Source organism: Aethina tumida, chromosome 6, assembly GCF_024364675.1.
Source record: "Aethina tumida isolate Nest 87 chromosome 6, icAetTumi1.1, whole genome shotgun sequence".
Lineage (NCBI taxonomy): Eukaryota > Metazoa > Arthropoda > Insecta > Coleoptera > Nitidulidae > Aethina > Aethina tumida.
In genome coordinates this window covers 11,407,405-11,428,450 of record NC_065440.1, presented here as the reverse complement: position 1 = coordinate 11,428,450, position 21,046 = coordinate 11,407,405, and the positions used below count along the sequence as shown (strand labels likewise).

General features: G+C 29.0%; 1 protein-coding gene across 1 annotated transcript in view; it reads right to left on the bottom strand.

Moving 5' to 3' along the window:
* Positions 1-21,046, bottom strand: part of LOC109605698 (putative homeobox protein Meis3-like 2) — a 31,709-nt gene that overhangs the window by 6,680 nt on the left and 3,983 nt on the right. Inside the window, exon 2 of the mRNA XM_049968399.1 lies at positions 6-156. Within this exon, the coding sequence (XP_049824356.1) occupies positions 6-148 (143 nt within the window). The 5' untranslated portion in view covers positions 149-156. The remainder of the gene's footprint in view (positions 1-5; positions 157-21,046) is intronic.

Genomic DNA, 21,046 nt, shown 5'->3' with positions numbered 1-21,046 from the left:
CTTACTTGTAGACGGCGCGTTTGTCGGCCTCGAACTGCGCCTGGTCGGTGTCGGGGGGCGCGAACACTGTCGGTGGGATTGCCTGCTGGATGCCGGCATCGCCGACCGGTGGCACGCTGAGCATCGCGCTTTGTACCCCGCAATCCATAACATCACCTGCAAGATCATTAACCCATTATTAAGAAAGTTAATAAATTACCAAATAAAATATTAATATCAACATCCACGATTATAAATATGTGTGTTAATAATGTGAATATAAGTAAAATTAAAGAAATAAAAGACAAATTCAATTTAATTACGTTATAATATACATGATGTTCCATTGAAAGTAATAAAGTTATTTATGTTTGAAGATGTACCCAATAAAATGTAAATAATGAACACCCTGTATAAAATTTGGGAATACTAATAATGCCTACTTTTATTACGGATCTTAATTAATGTACATGCCAAAAATGAACTTTGTAGCATCAAAATTGGTGGCTTTACAGACATTTTAGTTAGACCATCAATCTGTCAAAATTTTTTGAAAAAAATTAATAACTCAAGAACTATTGTCTTTAGGTATAAGACATAGTATATTAACATTATTTGTAATTACATGAAGAATTTAAAAATCTAAAAATATACAGGGTGTTCTATTGAAAATAACAATTTTGTTCAAAATATATTAGAAAAATTTTAAAGACTGTGTAATTCTGAAACTTCCCAATCAATTCTAACTGAAATTAAAGGAGTTATGAAACAACATAATCAAATTCTAAATTAAATAAGACAATTGGGCAGTTTTTATGCCATTTTGTTTAATATTAAGGCTCTTTTATAATCTGTAACTGAAACTTCCCAAGAAATTCTGTCTGAAATTAAAAGAGTTATGACAAATTTTAATGAAATTCTGTATTAAATAAGACAATTGGACAATTTTTAAACTTTCATGTCTAAAATTGGGACAGTATTTCTAGACGATTGAGTAACTCTGAAATTTCCCAAAGAGTTCTGCTGAAATTAAGAGAATTATGAAACATTTAAAGCAAAACCTGTATTAAATATGACAATTGGGCAATTTTTAATGAATTCTATAAAAACATGAGTTGATTTTTTAAACGACTGAGTAATTCTGAAACTTCCCAAGTAATTCTAACTGAAATTAAAGAAGTTATGAAACAACATAATCAAATACTAAATTAAATAAGACAATTGGGCAGTTTTTATGTCATTTGGTTTATATTAAGACTCTTTTATAATCTGTAACTGAAACTTCCCAAGAAATTCTGTTTGAAATTAAAAAAGTTATGACAAATTTTAAAGAAATTCTGTATTAAATAAGATAATTAGACAATTTTTTAACATTCATGTCTAAAATTGGGACAGTTTTTCTAGACGATTGAGTAACTCTGAATTTTTCCAAAAAGTTCTGCTGAAATTAAGAGAATTATGAAACATTTAAGCAAATTCTGTATTAAATATGTCAATTGGGCAATTTTTAATGAATTCTATAAAAACATGAGTTGATTTTTTAAACGACTGGGTAATTCTGAAACTTCCCAAGCAATTCTATCTGAAATTAAAGGAGTTATGAAACAACATAATCAAATACTAAACTAAATAAGACAATTGGGCAGTTTTTATGTCATTTTGTTTAATATTAAGACACTTTTATAATCTGTAATTGAAACTTCCCAAGAAATTCTGTTTGAAATTAAAAAAGTTATGACAAATTTTAAAGAAATACTGTATTAAATAAAATAATTGGACAATTTTTTAACATTCATGTCTAAAATTGGGACAGTTTTTCTAGACGATTGAGTAACTCTGAATTTTTCCAAAAAGTTCTGCTGAAATTAAGAGAATTATGAAACATTTCAAGCAAATTCTGTATTAAATATGTCAATTGGGCAATTTTTAATGAATTCTATAAAAACATGAGTTGATTTTTTAAACGACTGGGTAATTCTGAAACTTCCCAAGCAATTCTAACTGATATTAAAGAAGTTATGAAACAACATAATCAAATACTAAATTAAATAAGACAATTGGGCAGTTTTTATGTCATTTTGTTTAATATTAAGACACTTTTATAATCTGTAATTGAAACTTCCCAAGAAATTCTGTTTGAAATTAAAAAAGTTATGACAAATTTTAAAGAAATACTGTATTAAATAAAATAATTGGACAATTTTTTAACATTCATGTCTAAAATTGGGACAGTTTTTCTAGACGATTGAGTAACTCTGAATTTTTCCAAAAAGTTCTGCTGAAATTAAGAGAATTATGAAACATTTCAAGCAAATTCTGTATTAAATATGTCAATTGGGCAATTTTTAATGAATTCTATAAAAACATGAGTTGATTTTTTAAACGACTGGGTAATTCTGAAACTTCCCAAGCAATTCTAACTGATATTAAAGAAGTTATGAAACAACATAATCAAATACTAAATTAAATAAGACAATTGGGCAGTTTTTATGTCATTTTGTTTAATATTAAGACACTTTTATAATCTGTAACTGAAACTTCCCAAGAAATTCTGTCTGAAATTAAATGAGTTATGACAAATTTTAATGAAATTCTGTATTAAATAAGACAATTGGACAATTTTGAAACTTTCATGTCTAAAATTGGGACAGTATTTCTAGACGATAGAGTAACTCTGAAATTTCCCAAAAAGTTCTGCTGAAATTAAGAGAATTATGAAACATTTGAAGCAAATTCTGTATTAAATATGGCGATTGGGCAATTTTTAATGAATTATATAAAACATGAGTCCGTTTTTTAAACGACTGAATAATTCTGAAACTTCCCAAGCAATTTTAACTGAAATTAAAGAAGTTATGAAACAACATAATCAAATACTAAATTAAATAAGACAATTGGGCAGTTTTTATGTCATTTTATTTAATATTAAGACTCTTTTGTAATCTGTAACTGAAACTTCCCAAGAAATTCTGTCTGAAATTAAAAAAGTTATGACAAATTTTAAAGAAATTCAGTATTAAATAAGACAATTGGACAATTTTTTAACATTCATGTCTAAAATTGGGACAGTTTTTCTAGACAATTGAGTAACTCTGAATTTTCCCAAAAAGTTCTGATGAAATTAAGGGAATTATGAAACATTTCTAGCAAATTCTGTATTAAATACGGTAATTGGGCAATTTTTAATGAATTTTATAAAAACATGAGTTGATTTTTTAAACGACTGAGTAATTCTGAAACTTCTCAAGCAATTCTATCTGAAATTAAAGGAGTTATGAAACAACATAATCAAATACTAAATTAAATAAGACAATTGGGCAGTTTTTATATCATTTTGTTTAATATTAAGACTCTTTTATAATCTGTAACTGAAACTTCCCAAGAAATTCTGTTTGAAATTAAAAAAGTTATGACAAATTTTAAAGAAATACTGTATTAAATAAGATAATTGGACAATTTTTTAACATTCATGTCTAAAATTGGGACAGTTTTTCTAGACGATTGAGTAACTCTGAATTTTTCCAAAAAGTTCTGCTGAAATTAAGAGAATTATGAAACATTTCAAGCAAATTCTGTATTAAATATGTCAATTGGGCAATTTTTAATGAATTCTATAAAAACATGAGTTGATTTTTTAAACGACTGGGTAATTCTGAAACTTCCCAAGCAATTCTAACTGATATTAAAGAAGTTATGAAACAACATAATCAAATACTAAATTAAATAAGACAATTGGGCAGTTTTTATGTCATTTTGTTTAATATTAAGACACTTTTATAATCTGTAACTGAAACTTCCCAAGAAATTCTGTCTGAAATTAAATGAGTTATGACAAATTTTAATGAAATTCTGTATTAAATAAGACAATTGGACAATTTTGAAACTTTCATGTCTAAAATTGGGACAGTATTTCTAGACGATTGAGTAACTATGAAATTTCCCAAAAAGTTCTGCTGAAATTAAGAGAATTATGAAACATTTGAAGCAAATTCTGTATTAAATATGGCGATTGGGCAATTTTTAATGAATTCTATAAAATATGAGTCCGTTTTTTAAACGACTGAGTAATTCTGAAACTTCCCAAGCAATTCTAACTGAAATTAAAGAAGTTATGAAACAACATAATCAAATACTAAATTAAATAAGACAATTGGGCAGTTTTTATGTCATTTTATTTAATATTAAGACTTTTTTGTAATCTGTAACTGAAACTTCCCAAGAAATTCTGTCTGAAATTAAAAAAGTTATGACAAATTTTAAAGAAATTCTGTATTAAATAAGACAATTGGACAATTTTTTAACATTCATGTCTAAAATTGGGACAGTTTTTCTAGACAATTGAGTAACTCTAAATTTTCCCAAAAAGTTCTGATGAAATTAAGGGAATTATGAAACATTTCTAGCAAATTCTGTATTAAATATGGCGATTGGACAATTTTTAATGAATTCTATAAAAAACATGAGTTGATTTTTTAAACGACTGAGTAATTCTGAAACTTCCCAAGCAATTCTAACTGAAATTAAAGAAGTTATGAAACAACATAATCAAATACTAAATTAAATAAGACAATTGAGCAGTTTTTATATCATTTTGTTTAATATTAAGACTCTTTTATAATCTGTAACTGAAACTTCCCAAGAAATTCTGTTTGAAATTAAAAGAGTTGTGACAAATTTTAAGGAAATTCTGTATTAAATGAGATAATTGGACAATTTTTTAACATTAATGTCTAAAATTGGGACAGTTCTGCTAGACAATTGAGTAACTCTGAATTTTCCCAAAAAGTTCTGATGAAATTAAGGGAATTATGAAACATTTCTAGCAAATCCTGTATTAAATATGGTAATTGAGCAATTTTTAATGAATTTTATAAAAACATGAGTTGATTTCTTAAACGACTGAGTAATTCTGAAACTTTCCAAGCAATTCTAACTGAAATTAAAGAAGTTATGAAACAACATAATCAAATACTAAATTAAATAAGACAATTGGGCAGTTTTTATGTCATTTTATTTAATATTAAGACTCTTTTATAATCTGTAACTGAAACTTCCCAAGAAATTCTGTTTGAAATTAAAAGAGTTGTGACAAATTTTAAAGAAATTCTTCATTGATTAACTGAAATTTCCCAAGAAATTCTGTCTGAAATTAAAACACAAATTAAATAAGACAATCAGACAATTTTTAAATAATTCTGTCTAAAATTGAAACACTTTGTCTAGGCGAGTGAGTAATTCTGTCTAAAATTAAAGGAGTTATGAAACGATATAATCAAATTCTGTATTAAATAAAACAATTTGGCAATATTTGTGTTTAAAATTAAGACTCTTATTGACCATCGTGTAATTCTGAGACTTCCCAAGAAATTCTGTGTGAAATTAAAAGAGTTAAGACACATTTTAAGGAAATTTTGCAAAGTTACAAAGTTAAAATAAATTAACAATGTAAAATATTAATCAACACCCACGACTATAAATATGTCTGTAAATAATGTGAATGTAAATAAAATTAAAGAAATAAAAGACAAATTCAATTTAATTACGTTATAATTTACATGGTGTTTCATTGAAAGTAATAAAGTTATTGATTTTTGAAGATGTACACAATAAAATGTAAATAATGAACACCCTGTATAAAATTTGGGAATACTAATAATGCCTACTTTTATTGTGGTTCTTAGTTAATGTACATGCCAAAATTGAACTTTGTATCATCAAAATTAGTGACTTTACAGACTTTTTAATTAAACCATCAATCTGTCAAAATTTTTTGAAAAAAATTAATAACTCAAGAACTATTGCGTTTAGATATAGGACATGGTATATACAATTTATTTGCAATTACATGAAGAATTTAAAAATCCAAAAATATACGGGGTGTTCTATTGAAAATAACAAAGTTAGTGTTACTTCCGGCAAAACGGGAAATAAAATTTTGTTCAAAATATATTAGAAAAATAGTTCAAGCCAAATTACAATTTATATAAAAATTGACAAATCAATTCCATGTTTTATTTTAACGAATAAGTAAACACACAGTTACCTGAACTTTTACAGATAATGAACTAAATAAGTAATATTTTAAATAATTTACATGGTACAAATTTTATGAATAGTTTTGTGTACAGTTAAGATAATTATGAACTTCCTTAACAGTTTGTATTAAATTAACACAGTAGTGTGAAATCTAAAGACTTCTGCAAACAACTAAGGCAGTAAAATTTTATAGATAATAGTTTATACAATTAGATGGTTTAAGTTAAGACAATTTTCTAAACGGCTATAAATAAAATTTAAATAGCGTTAAAGGTATTAATATTTATTTAAATTTAACAAAGTCAGAAAAGATTTATGAATAACAATCTGGTTTTGTTGTTGTTTTTTTAATGTTAATGATTTAAATTTAAAACTAAGGAGAAATATTCAATTTGAGTAAGTAGTATGAAATTAAGACAATTGTGAAATTTCCGAATAAGTCCTGTATAAAATTAACACAGCCATTTAGATAATTAGATAATTCTGAACATCCAAAGCATATCTGGGATCCAGGAGTGTCTTGATTTTGTACAGAACAACTTAGGAATCTTCAGAGTTGTCTTAATTTTATACAGATTTTCTTAAGAAGTTTCAGGACTATCTTGATTTTATACCGAATAACTTATGAAGCTTCAGAACTGTCTTAATTTTATGCAAAATTGCTTTAGAAGTTTCAGGACTGTCTTGATTTTGTACAGAACAACTTAGGAATCTTCAGAGTTGATTTAATTTTATACAGAATTGCTTATGAAGCTTCAGAACTGTCTTAATTTTATGTAAAATTGCTTAAGATGTTTCAAGACTGTCTTGATTTTGTTCAGAACAACTTAGGAATCTTCAGAGTTGTCTTAATTTTATACAGAATTGCTTAAGAAGTTTCAGGACTGTCTTGATTTTATACCGAATAGCTTATGAAGCTTCAGAACTTTAACTTTATTTTATGCAAAATTGCTTAAGAAGTTTCAGGACTGCCTTGATTTCGTACAGAACAACTTAGGAATCTTCAGAGTTGTCTTAATTTTATACAGAACTGCTTAAAAAGTTTCATGACTATCTTGATTTTATACCGAATAGCTTATGAAGCTTCAGAACTGTCTTAATTTTATGCAAAATTGCTTAAGAATCTTCAAAGTGTCTTTATTTTATACAGAATTTTTTAAGAAGCTTTAGAACTGTCTTAATTTTATACATAATTGCTTAAGAAGCTTCAGGACTGTCTTGATTTTGTACAGAATAACTTAGGAATCTTCAGAGTTGTCTTAATTTTATACAGAATTGCTTAAGAAGCTTCAGGACTGTCTTGATTTCGTACAGAACAACTCAGGAATCTTCAGAGTTGTCTTAATTTTATACAGAATTGCTTAAGAAGTTTCAGGACTGTTTTGATTTTATACCAAATAGCTTATGAAGCTTCAGAACTATCTTAATTTTATGTAAAATTGCTTAAGAAGTTTCAGGACTGTCTTGATTTTGTACAGAACAACTTAGGAATCTTCAGAGTTGTCTTAATTTTATACAGAATTGCTTAAGAAGCTTCAGGACTGTCTTGATGTTGTACCGAATAGCTTATGAAGCTTCAGAACTATCTTAATTTTATGCAAAATTGCTTAAGAAGTTTCAGGACTGTCTTGATTTTGTACAGAACAACTTAGGAATCTTCAAAGTTGTCTTTATTTTATACAGAATTTCTTAAGAAGTTTCAGGACTGTTTTGATTTTATACCAAATAGCTTATGAAGCTTCAGAACTATCTTAATTTTATGCAAAATTGCTTAAGAAGTTTCAGGACTGTCTTGATTTTGTACAGAACAACTTAGGAATCTTCAGAGTTGTCTTAATTTTATACAGAATTGCTTAAGAAGCTTCAGGACTGTCTTGATGTTGTACCGAATAGCTTATGAAGCTTCAGAACTATCTTAATTTTATGCAAAATTGCTTAAGAAGTTTCAGGACTGTCTTGATTTTGTACAGAACAACTTAGGAATCTTCAAAGTTGTCTTTATTTTATACAGAATTTCTTAAGAAGTTTCAGGACTGTTTTGATTTTATACCAAATAGCTTATGAAGCTTCAGAACTATCTTAATTTTATGCAAAATTGCTTAAGAAGTTTCAGGACTGTCTTGATTTTGTACAGAACAACTTAGGAATCTTCAGAGTTGTCTTAATTTTATACAGAATTGCTTAAGAAGCTTCAGGACTGTCTTGATGTTGTACCGAATAGCTTATGAAGCTTCAGAACTATCTTAATTTTATGCAAAATTGCTTAAGAAGTTTCAGGACTGTCTTGATTTTGTACAGAACAACTTAGGAATCTTCAAAGTTGTCTTTATTTTATACAGAATTTCTTAAGAAGTTTCAGGACTGTTTTGATTTTATACCAAATAGCTTATGAAGCTTCAGAACTATCTTAATTTTATGCAAAATTGCTTAAGAAGTTTCAGGACTGTCTTGATTTTGTACAGAACAACTTAGGAATCTTCAAAGTTGTCTTTATTTTATACAGAATTTCTTAAGAAGTTTCAGGACTGTTTTGATTTTATACCAAATAGCTTATGAAGCTTCAGAACTATCTTAATTTTATGCAAAATTGCTTAAGAAGTTTCAGGACTGTCTTGATTTTGTACAGAACAACTTAGGAATCTTCAGAGTTGTCTTAATTTTATACAGAATTGCTTAAGAAGCTTCAGGACTGTCTTGATGTTGTACCGAATAGCTTATGAAGCTTCAGAACTATCTTAATTTTAGGCAAAATTGCTTAAGAAGTTTCAGGATTTTGTACAGAACAACTTAGGAATCTTCAAAGTTGTCTTTATTTTATACTGAATTGCTTATAAAGCTTCAGAACTATCTTAATTTTATGTAAAATTGTTTAAGAAGTTTCAGGACTGTCTTGATTTTGCACAGAACAATTTAGGAATCTTCAGAGTTGTCTTAATTTTATACAGAATTGCTTAAGAAGTTTCAGGACTGTCTTGATTTTGTACAGAACAACTTGGGAATCTTCAGAGTTGTCTTAAATTTATACAGAATTGCTTAAGAAGCTTCAGAACTGTCTTAATTTTATGCAGAATTACTTAAGAAGTTTCAAGACTGTCTTGATTTTGAACAGAACAACTTAGGAATCTTCAAAGTTGTTTTAATTTTATACAGAATTGTTTAAGAAGTTTCAGGACTCTCTTGATTTTATACCGAATAGCTTATGAAGCTTCACAACTATCTTAATTTTATGCAAAATTGCTTAAAAAGTTTCAGGACTGTCTTGATTTTGTACAGAACAACTTAGGAATCTTCAGAGTTGTCTTAATATTATACAGAATTGCTTAAGAAGTTTCGGGACTGCCTTGATTTTATAGACGTAACTCAAATATTTCCCAAGCACATCGAAATAAAATTAAGACAGCCATGTAAGTGTTTTAGGCAATTTTGTATAAATTTAACCAGTTCACTACAAAATTAAGAGTTGCACGAAACATTCTAATTATTTATGAATACAATCCAGACAGTTATGCAATTTTTAAGCACCGCGCAATTTATGTTATAACCCACAGTTTAATTAAAACGAATTTTACAGATGTGCCGTAATCTCGTTATCAAGAATCGACTAATTCAATTAAATCGGCACGAGAAGGACGTTCGTTATTCGGCCGAACAACTTAGTAAGTAGTTAATCGGGCACGAATCGAGTGTTTTTCGATTGCCGTGTAACAGTTTTTCGAGGGTCCCGATAGATTTTACCGGCTACGCTCCTTCCACTAATTGGGGTTTGTGCCGATCGTTAATTCGGTAAGGGGGGGGCAGGCGACAATTAACGTAAAATCCAATTAGCACGAGTCGCATTAAACAAACACCGTCGAAAAATCAAAACGTGTTCCGTGTTAACGCGGGAAAAAACCGGGAGGGCAAGACGGGGCGAGGAGACGAGATGAGAGAAAGGAGGAACCCCGTTCCGCAGCAAAAATACGACGCGGGGTCATTATGAACAAGTGTCGCCGGGGGAGGATGGGGCAGGGAACGGGGCCAATAATTGTCTGGCGTGTGCACTTCCTTCTTCCCGTTTCGGGACCGCGTCCTCGACGTCGGGAATGAATTAAACATCGGGCGTCGGCACGGCACACGGTCGAGAATCGCCCGGCCGCCTCCTTTTATTAATTCCCGAGACCAAATATTGCGGGAGCGCAGCTGTTTTTTATTGCGGACCGGCGGGGTGGCACGGAGGACCGGTGGTGGGCCCTTTTCTCCCTCCTCGCGCCATCCGACGTCGAACGGGGCGGCGGAGACGGACGACCCGCCGCCATCCTTCACTTCTTTACGTATTTATTGAGATCCGGCGCACCGGGTTTTTTGAGACGCGGCTTTGGGATATTGTTATCTGTCCGCTGGGGCGGGGGTGGAGGCGGCGGCGCATGGGGGGGTGTGCGGACGTTCGGAAGCTGAACGCTGAACTGGACCGAATCCGGTACGCGTTATAAGATATATTAAATTTGTAAAGTTTCCCAAGGATTGAGTCGTTGAGTCCGAAACTGGGGAATTTTAGTTACGAGATGGTTTTCGACGGTCCTTACAAGTTTATTGCTTTTCTTTGGGTGTTTACATGTTGTTTTTATTGTTCATTTTATTGAGCACTTTTTTTAAACGAACAATTTATGGATTATTCATATTTAACTTTGGTATAATAAAGAATAAAATCTCATTTGAAGCTGACCCTTTTGATATTTTTTATTTATTTTATTTAAACATCTAACCTGAGATAAAAGATATAAATTATCGTGGATTATACTCAAACTTTTTAATATAATGTAATATTTTATTAAGTTTTTGCAGTTATTATCCATTAATTGAAGTTTACTTACACTTAAAAGCATACTTGAACCTTATCTAACAAAATTTTAATGCCTTCCTTATATCTTTTTTATTTTTATTGTATATTTTAACGAGCACTGTAAATAAATTATTATATTTTAATAAGGAAATTGAAAGAAAATAAGAAACAATTCTTTTTTTAATAAAAAAAAATTGTCGACATTTTGTTTTTATTAAAATCTAATATCAAACATCCTTACACATATAATAAATTGTATCTAATTACATTTTACTTAATTTTAATTGACTTACAATGTGAGACATTATATTATAATTAAATATTTAAATTTAACATAAGTATTGGTTCATTATTTAACAGTTCTTCAGAGAAACTTTCATTGCAATTGTGTATAATATCAAAACAGAGTTACAACTTCCTAAATAGTTCTGTACACCATTATCAGAGTTAATAAGGTTTGTAAAGAGTGCTGTATGAAATTGAAAAACTTCATGTTCTGTATTAGACTAAGACATCTGTGAAACTTCTTCTGCAGTTCTGTAGTTCTGTTTTCTACAATATTAAGACAACGGAGAACCTTTCTGATCAATTTTCTATAAAATTGAGAGATGGAAATCTTCCTATACAATTTTAGAAAAAAATAAGACTGTTGAGAAATCTTCCTGAAGTGTATTATATAAGTTAAGGCAGTTATGAGGTGTCCTAAGAAATTCTATATGAAATGAAAAAAGCTGAGAAACTTGTTAAATACTTGAGACAGATGAGAAACTTCCTAAACAATTCTGGTAAAAATTAAAACAGTGGAGTGATAAAACTATCTAATGAAGTGTTCTGTACAAGATTAAGACAACAGAAAACCTTTCTGAACAATTCTCTAGAAAATTAAGACTTAAACACTTGAGACACCTCCTGTCCAGTTATGTAAAATATTAAGATAGTGGTAAAACTACCTAATAAAGTGTTCTGTACAAGATTAAGATAACAGAGAACCTATCCGAACAATTCTTTAGAAAATTAAGAGATGAGAATCTTCCTAAACAATGCTGGAAAAAATAAAAGAGTGGAGAAACTTTATAATCTGTTTTACATACAATTGGTACATTTATAAACTTTCCTTAAGAGTTCTGTACAATTTAAGACAGCTGTGATATTTCTTAAGAAATTCTGTAGGAAACAAAAAAAATTGAGAAACATCTTAAACACTTGGGACACCTCCTGTCCAGTTCTGTAAAATATTAAGATAGTGGTAAAACTACCTAATAAAGTGTTCTGTACAAGATTAAGATAACAGAGAACCTGTCTGAACAATTCTTTAGAAAATTAAGAGATGAGAATCTTCCTAAACACTGCTGGAAAAAATAAAAGAGTGGAGAAACTTTATAATCAGTTTGGTACATTTATAAACTTTCCTTAAGAGTTCTGTACAATTTAAGACAGCTGTAATATTTCATAAGAAATTCTGTAGGAAATAAAAAAAGTTGAAAAACATCTTAAACACTTGGGAACCTCCTGTCCAGTTCTGTAAAATATTAAGATAGTGATAAAACTACCTAATAAGGTGTTCTGTACAATTGGGACATTTATAAACATTCCTTAAGTGTTCTGTACAAGGTAAGACAGTTGTGATATTTCTTAAGAAATTCTGTAGGAAATAAAAAAAGTTGAGAAACATCTTAAACACTTGGGACACCTCCTGTCCAGTTCTGTAAAATATTAAGATAGTGATAAAACTACCTAATAAGGTGTTCTGTAAAATATTAAGATAGTGATAAAACTACCTAATAAGGTGTTCTGTACAAGATTAAGACAACAGTGAACCTTTCTGAATAATTCTCTAGAAAATTAAGAGATGAGAAACTTCCCAAACAATTCTGGAAAAAATTTAAACAGTGGAGAAACTTTATAATCAGTTTTACATACAATTGGTACATTTATAAACTTTCCTTAAGTGTTCTGTACAAGTTAAGACAGTTGTGATATTACTTAAGAAATTCTGTAGGAAATAAAAAAAGTTGAGAAACATCTTAAACAGTTGGGACATCTCCTGTCCAGTTCTGTTTAATATTAAGATAGGGATAAACCTACCTAATAAAGTGTTCTGTACAAGATTGGGACAACTGAGAACCTTTCTGAACAATTCTGGAAAAAATTAAAACAGTGGAGAAACTTTATAAACAGTTTTACATACAATTGGTACATTTATAAACTTTCCTTAAGTGTTCTGTACAAGTTAAGACAGTTGTGTCATTTCATAAGAAATTCTGTAGGAAATAAAAAAAGATGGGAAACATCTTATACCCTTGGGACACCTCCTGTCCAGTTCTGTAAAATATTAAGATAGTGATAAAACTATCTAATAGTGTTCTCTACAAGATTAAGACAACAGAAAACGTTTCTGAACAACTGCCTAGAAAATTAAGACAGTTGGGAAACTTCCTAAACAGTTTGCAGAAAATTAACACATTTATAAACTTTTCTTAAGTGTTCTGTACAAGGTCAGACAGTTGTGAGATTTCCTGAGAAATTCTGTACGAAATGAAAAAAGTTGAGAAACTTCTTAAACACTAGGGACACTTCCGGAATTGTTCTACATAATATTAAATTAGTGGTGAAACTACCTAGTGTTCTGGACATAATTAAGACAATTGAGATCCTTCTTGAACAATTCTCTATAAAATTAAGAAAAATAAGAAACTTCCCAAACAATTGTGGGAAAAATTAAGACAGTTGGGAAACTTCCTAAACAGTTTGCAGAAAAGTAACACATTTATAAACTTTTCTTAAGTGTTCTGGACAAGGTAAGACAGTTGTGAGATTTCCTGAGAAATTCTGTACGAAATGAAAGAAGTTGAGAATCTTCTTAAACACTTGGGATACTTCCTGAACTGTTCTGCATAATATTAAATTAGTGGTGAAACTACCTAGTGTTCTGTACATAATTAAGACAATTGAGAACCTTTTTGAACAATTCTCTATAAAATTAAGAAAAATAAGAAACTTCCCAAACAATTGTGGGAAAAATTAAGACAGTTGGGAAACTTCCTAAACAGTTTGCAGAAAATTAATACATTTATAAACTTTTCTTAAGTGTTCTGGACAAGGTAAGACAGTTGTGAGATTTCCTGAGAAATTCTATACGAAATGAAAATAGTTGGGAAACTTTTTAAACACTTGGGACACTTCCTGAACTGTTCTGCATAATATTAAATTAGTGGTGAAACTACCTAGTGTTCTGTACATAATTAAGACAATTGAGAACCTTTTTGAACAATTCTCTATAAAATTAAGAAAAATAAGAAACTTCCCAAACAATTGTGGGAAAAATTAAGACAGTTGGGAAACTTCCTAAACAGTTTGCAGAAAATTAACACATTTATAAACTTTTCTTAAGTGTTCTGGACAAGGTAAGACAGTTGTGAGATTTCCTGAGAAATTCTATACGAAATGAAAAGAGTTGGGAAACTTTTTAAACACTTGGGACACTTCCTGAACTGTTCTGCATAATATTAAATTAGTGGTGAAACTACCTAGTGTTTTGTACATAATTAAGACAATTGAGATCCTTCTTGAACAATTCTCTATAAAATTAAGAAAAATAAGAAACTTCCCAAACAATTGTGGGAAAAATTAAGACAGTTGGGAAACTTCCTAAACAGTTTGCAGAAAATTAACACATTTATAAACTTTTCTTAAGTGTTCTGGACAAGGTAAGACAGTTGTGAGATTTCCTGAGAAATTCTATACGAAATGAAAATAGTTGGGAAACTTTTTAAACACTTGGGACACTTCCTGAACTGTTCTGCATAATATTAAATTAGTGGTGAAACTACCTAGTGTTCTGTACATAATTAAGACAATTGAGAACCTTTTTGAACAATTCTCTATAAAATTAAGAAAAATAAGAAACTTGCCAAACAATTGTGGGAAAAATTAAGACAGTTGGGAAACTTCCTAAACAGTTTGCAGAAAATTAACACATTTATAAACTTTTCTTAAGTGTTCTGGACAAGGTAAGACAGTTGTGAGATTTCCTGAGAAATTCTATACGAAATGAAAAGAGTTGGGAAACTTTTTAAACACTTGGGACACTTTCTGAACTGCTCTGCATAATATTAAATTAGTGGTGAAACTACCTAGTGTTCTGTACATAATTAAGACAATTGAGAACCTTTTTGAACAATTCTCTATAAAATTAAGAAAAATAAGAAACTTCCCAAACAATTGTGGAAAAAATTAAGACAGTTGGGAAACTTCCTAAACAGTTTGCAGAAAATTAACACATTTATAAACTTTTCTTAAGTGTTCTGGACAAGGTAAGACAGTTGTGAGATTTCCTGAGAAATTCTATACGAAATGAAAAGAGTTGGGAAACTTTTTAAACACTTGGGACACTTCCTGAACTGTTCTGCATAATGTTAAATTAGTGGTGAAACTACCTAGTGTTCTGTACATAATTAAGACAATTGAGAACCTTTTTGAACAATTCTCTATAAAATTAAGAAAAATAAAAAACTTCCCAAACAATTGTGGGAAAAATTAAGACAGTTGGGAAACTTCCTAAACAGTTTGCAGAAAATTAACACATTTATAAACTTTTCTTAAGTGTTCTGGACAAGGTAAGACAGTTGTGAGATTTCCTGAGAAATTCTATACGAAATGAAAAGAGTTGGGAAACTTTTTAAACACTTGGGACACTTCCTGAACTGTTCTGCATAATATTAAATTAGTGGTGAAACTACCTAGTGTTTTGTACATAATTAAGACAATTGAGAACCTTTTTGAACAATTCTCTATAAAATTAAGAAAAATAAGAAACTTCCTAAACAATTGTGGGAAAAATTAAGACAGTTGGGAAATTTCCTAAACAGTTTGCAGAAAATTAACACATTTATAAACTTTTCTTAAGTGTTCTGGACAAGGTAAGACAGTTGTGAGATTTCCTGAGAAATTCTATACGAAATGAAAAGAGTTGGGTAACTTTTTAAACACTTGGGACACTTCCTGAAACTACCTAGTGTTCTGTACATAATTAAGACAACTGAGAACCTTTTTGAACAATTCTCTATAAAATTAAGAAAAATAAGAAACTTCCCAAATAATTGTGGGAAAAATTAAGACAGTTGGGAAACTTCCTAAACAGTTTGCAGAAAATTAACACAATTATAAACTTTTCTTAAGTGTTCTGTACAAGGTAAGACAGTTGTGAGATTGCCTGAGAAATTCTATACGAAATGAAAAAAGTTGAGAAACTTCTTAAACATTTGGGACACTTAGTGAACAGTTATACATAATATTAAGATAGTGGTGAAACTACCCAATGTTCTGTATATAATTAAGACCATTGGAAACCTTTTCGAATAATTTTCTATATAATTAAGAGAAATGAGAAACTTCCCAAACAATTGTGGGAAAAATTAAGTCAGTTGGGAAACTTCTAAACACTTAAACTTAAAAAATCTTGAATATGTATAAAACAATTCAGAAACTGTAGAAGTAGATGTCAACGAAACAAAATTATAATTTATCACCCCTCATCTTTCTACAACTTGCCAAACAATTGTGGGAAAAATTAAGACAGTTGGGAAACTTCCTAAACAGTTTGCAGAAAATTAACACATTTATAAACTTTTCTTAAGTGTTCTGGACAAGGTAAGACAGTTGTGAGATTTCCTGAGAAATTCTATACGAAATGAAAAGAGTTGGGAAACTTTTTAAACACTTGGGACACTTTCTGAACTGCTCTGCATAATATTAAATTAGTGGTGAAACTACCTAGTGTTCTGTACATAATTAAGACAATTGAGAACCTTTTTGAACAATTCTCTATAAAATTAAGAAAAATAAGAAACTTCCCAAACAATTGTGGAAAAAATTAAGACAGTTGGGAAACTTCCTAAACAGTTTGCAGAAAATTAACACATTTATAAACTTTTCTTAAGTGTTCTGGACAAGGTAAGACAGTTGTGAGATTTCCTGAGAAATTCTATACGAAATGAAAAGAGTTGGGAAACTTTTTAAACACTTGGGACACTTCCTGAACTGTTCTGCATAATGTTAAATTAGTGGTGAAACTACCTAGTGTTCTGTACATAATTAAGACAATTGAGAACCTTTTTGAACAATTCTCTATAAAATTAAGAAAAATAAAAAACTTCCCAAACAATTGTGGGAAAAATTAAGACAGTTGGGAAACTTCCTAAACAGTTTGCAGAAAATTAACACATTTATAAACTTTTCTTAAGTGTTCTGGACAAGGTAAGACAGTTGTGAGATTTCCTGAGAAATTCTATACGAAATGAAAAGAGTTGGGAAACTTTTTAAACACTTGGGACACTTCCTGAACTGTTCTGCATAATATTAAATTAGTGGTGAAACTACCTAGTGTTTTGTACATAATTAAGACAATTGAGAACCTTTTTGAACAATTCTCTATAAAATTAAGAAAAATAAGAAACTTCCTAAACAATTGTGGGAAAAATTAAGACAGTTGGGAAATTTCCTAAACAGTTTGCAGAAAATTAACACATTTATAAACTTTTCTTAAGTGTTCTGGACAAGGTAAGACAGTTGTGAGATTTCCTGAGAAATTCTATACGAAATGAAAAGAGTTGGGAAACTTTTTAAACACTTGGGACACTTCCTGAAACTACCTAGTGTTCTGTACATAATTAAGACAACTGAGAACCTTTTTGAACAATTCTCTATAAAATTAAGAAAAATAAGAAACTTCCCAAATAATTGTGGGAAAAATTAAGACAGTTGGGAAACTTCCTAAACAGTTTGCAGAAAATTAACACAATTATAAACTTTTCTTAAGTGTTCTGTACAAGGTAAGACAGTTGTGAGATTGCCTGAGAAATTCTATACGAAATGAAAAAAGTTGAGAAACTTCTTAAACATTTGGGACACTTAGTGAACAGTTATACATAATATTAAGATAGTGGTGAAACTACCCAATGTTCTGTATATAATTAAGACCATTGGAAACCTTTTCGAATAATTTTCTATATAATTAAGAGAAATGAGAAACTTCCCAAACAATTGTGGGAAAAATTAAGTCAGTTGGGAAACTTCTAAACACTTAAACTTAAAAAATCTTGAATATGTATAAAACAATTCAGAAACTGTAGAAGTAGATGTCAACGAAACAAAATTATAATTTATCACCCCTCATCTTTCTACAACTTCCTACATGAGCCCCGCAAAGAAAACAGCAGTACATCATAATAATTTATACCATAAAAAAGTAACTAGCAATGCAATATTTATACAAATAGCACATTTTTCAATCCGTACGAACAACCCCCACGTAAAAACGCCACCCCGCACGAATGCTAATGCGGCAGCGACGCGTCGCCCAACGGAAAACCAGAAAGGCAAAAGATGTGGCAGTTTTAATGCGGAATCGGTTCGTTCCAATAACTCACCGCGGCGCTTCGAATTATGCACGGGGGCTAAATCGACGATAAACATGGACGGCGCGCAGCCACCGTGTTTTCGCCAAACACACACAAAACAAAAACGTGACGACGCCGACGACGACGACGACGATGGAACGAGAAACGGGAAACAACGGGGCTTTTGGGGGGGTGAGAGAAAAGTTTCGTTGTTTTTCGAGGGGGGGTTCCGGTTAAAATTCGCCTTGGAACCGGGGGATTGATGTCATGCATATAAATAAACGTGGAATTTCTTGTTTGATCAAGTTATAAAGGAGGAGTGAGTGTGAATGTGCGTTATTGTGCAAAAGATGCGATGAAACCGTTTGTGAAACGGTTAACAAACACACCAGATCATGTGTGTAAAACATTTAATTAGCGCCATTATATAAATTAGGAGCCAGATTTCAATGCCAAGACATTGATGTCATAAATATAAATAAATCAAAAGATGTACTATTAATAAAATGTATTTATGTAACAGGAAGGAGACAGTTATGGAATATTTATTATATTATATTGTATTTTAATGGGCACTTTACTTTTATTAACAGTATTAATATATTATAATATATAAAATTAATTGTGTGTTTGATTGAATAGATCATCCTTGCTGAAATATTCTATTAGTTGTAATCAAAATTTGTTTTCAAATTATTTTGTAAAATTGAGAAATAGATGAAGAAAATAGTAAATTAATATAAATAACTGACTTTATAATGTTTAATAGAACATATTTCAATAATTTAAACAAAAAACTATAATCTGATGGACTGAAATCAAGCAAAATATATATTTTATATGTTATTTACTTATTTTATTAAGTTAGTGAACAATTTTCATGCACATAAAATTATAAAATGGAATCATACTGAGTGATTCATCCAACATTCATTAGAAGATTACATAGAACGGAAAAAGATATTGCTTTAAAATTTTTATAGCAATTATAACATGACTTGAACTACTTTCCTAATTTACTTTGAACAAAATTTCTATTCTGGTTTCGCCGGAAGTGACTTTAATTTTGTTAATTTTAATGGAACACCCTGTATATTTTTGGATTTTTAAATTCTACATATAACTGCAAATAAAATGATTATACCATGTCCTATACATAATATCAATAGATTTTGAACTATTAATTATTTTTCAAAAATTTTGACAGGTTGTTGATCTAACTAGAACGCCTATAAAGCCACAATTTTTGAAGCTTTGAAAGTTCATTTTTGACTTACAGGTTAACCAAAGATTATCCTATAAGAAACCGATATTAATGCTCCAAAATTTTAAACATGGAGTATATTAATTACGTTTAAATTATTGATATTTAAAGATGTATAATAACATTAAAACTCATCTTAATATTTTACTGTAAAATAAAATTCAAAAATAGTAATAATTATGTTAAATTAGAGACAGAAAATCAAATTTATAAATTGTTTTTTCATATTGGTAAATCTTAAATTCATTATTGAAGTCTCTTAAATAAAAATAGAAATAAGTTGAAAATGTGTAAATATGAAACATGTCCATCTTATGGTTTTGATACTAAATATAATTAATAAATAGTATTTTAATAATAATAATTATGTTAAAATTGAGAAAGAAATAATTTTTACATTCATATTTTGTTCTCTCATATTGGTAAATTTTAAATTCATTAACGAAGTCTCTAAATAAATAGCAAATTAATACAAATAATTCTGTTGGAAATGTATAAATCTGAAACTGGTTTAATAAATTAATCAAAACAATATAATTTAGTCAAACTGATACATAGAAAAAGGTGTTTTGAATGTACTAATTCATGTTTTATTTAATTAAGTCAGGAGACATTCAAACTCATCTTAATATTTTACTGTAAAATAAAATTAAAAAATAGTAATAATTATGTTAAATTTGAGACAGAAAATCTTTAAATTTATAATTTATTTTTTCATATTTGTAAATCTTAAATTCATTATTAAAGTCTCTTAAAAATAACAAATTAATACAAATAAAATTAAGTTGAAAATGTGTAAATCTGAAACATGTCCATCTTATGGTTTTAATACTAAATATAATTAATAAATAGTACTTTAATAATAATAATTATGTCAAAATTGAGAAAGAAATAATCTTTAAATTCATATTTTGGTCTCTTATATTGGTAAATTTTAAATTCATTAACGAAGTCTCTAAATAAATAGCAAATTAATACAAATAATTCTGTTGGAAATGTATAAATCTGAAACTAGTTTAATGAATTAATCAAAACAATATAATTTAGTCATACTGAAACTTAGAAAAAGGTGTTTTGAATGAGTAATTCATGTTTTATTTAATTAAGTCAAGAGACATTAAAACTCATCTTAATATTTTACATAAATTTAAATAAAATTAAAAAATAATAATAATTATGTTAAATTTGACACAGAAAATCTTTAAATTTATAATTTGTTTTTCCATATTGATAAATCTTAAATTTATTATTAAAGTCTCTTAAAAATGACAAATTAATACAAATAAACTTAAGTTGAAAATGTGTAAATCTGAAACATGTCCATCTTATGGTTTTGGTACTAAGTATAATTAATAATAATAATTATAATAAAATTGAGAAGGAAATAATATTTAAATTCATATTTTGGTCTCTTATATTGGTAAATTTTAAATTCATTAACGGAGTCTCTAAATAAATGTCAAATCAATACAAATAATTCGGTTGAAAATGTATAAATCTGAAATTAGTTTAATGAATTAATCAAAATAATATAATTTAGTCAAACTGAAA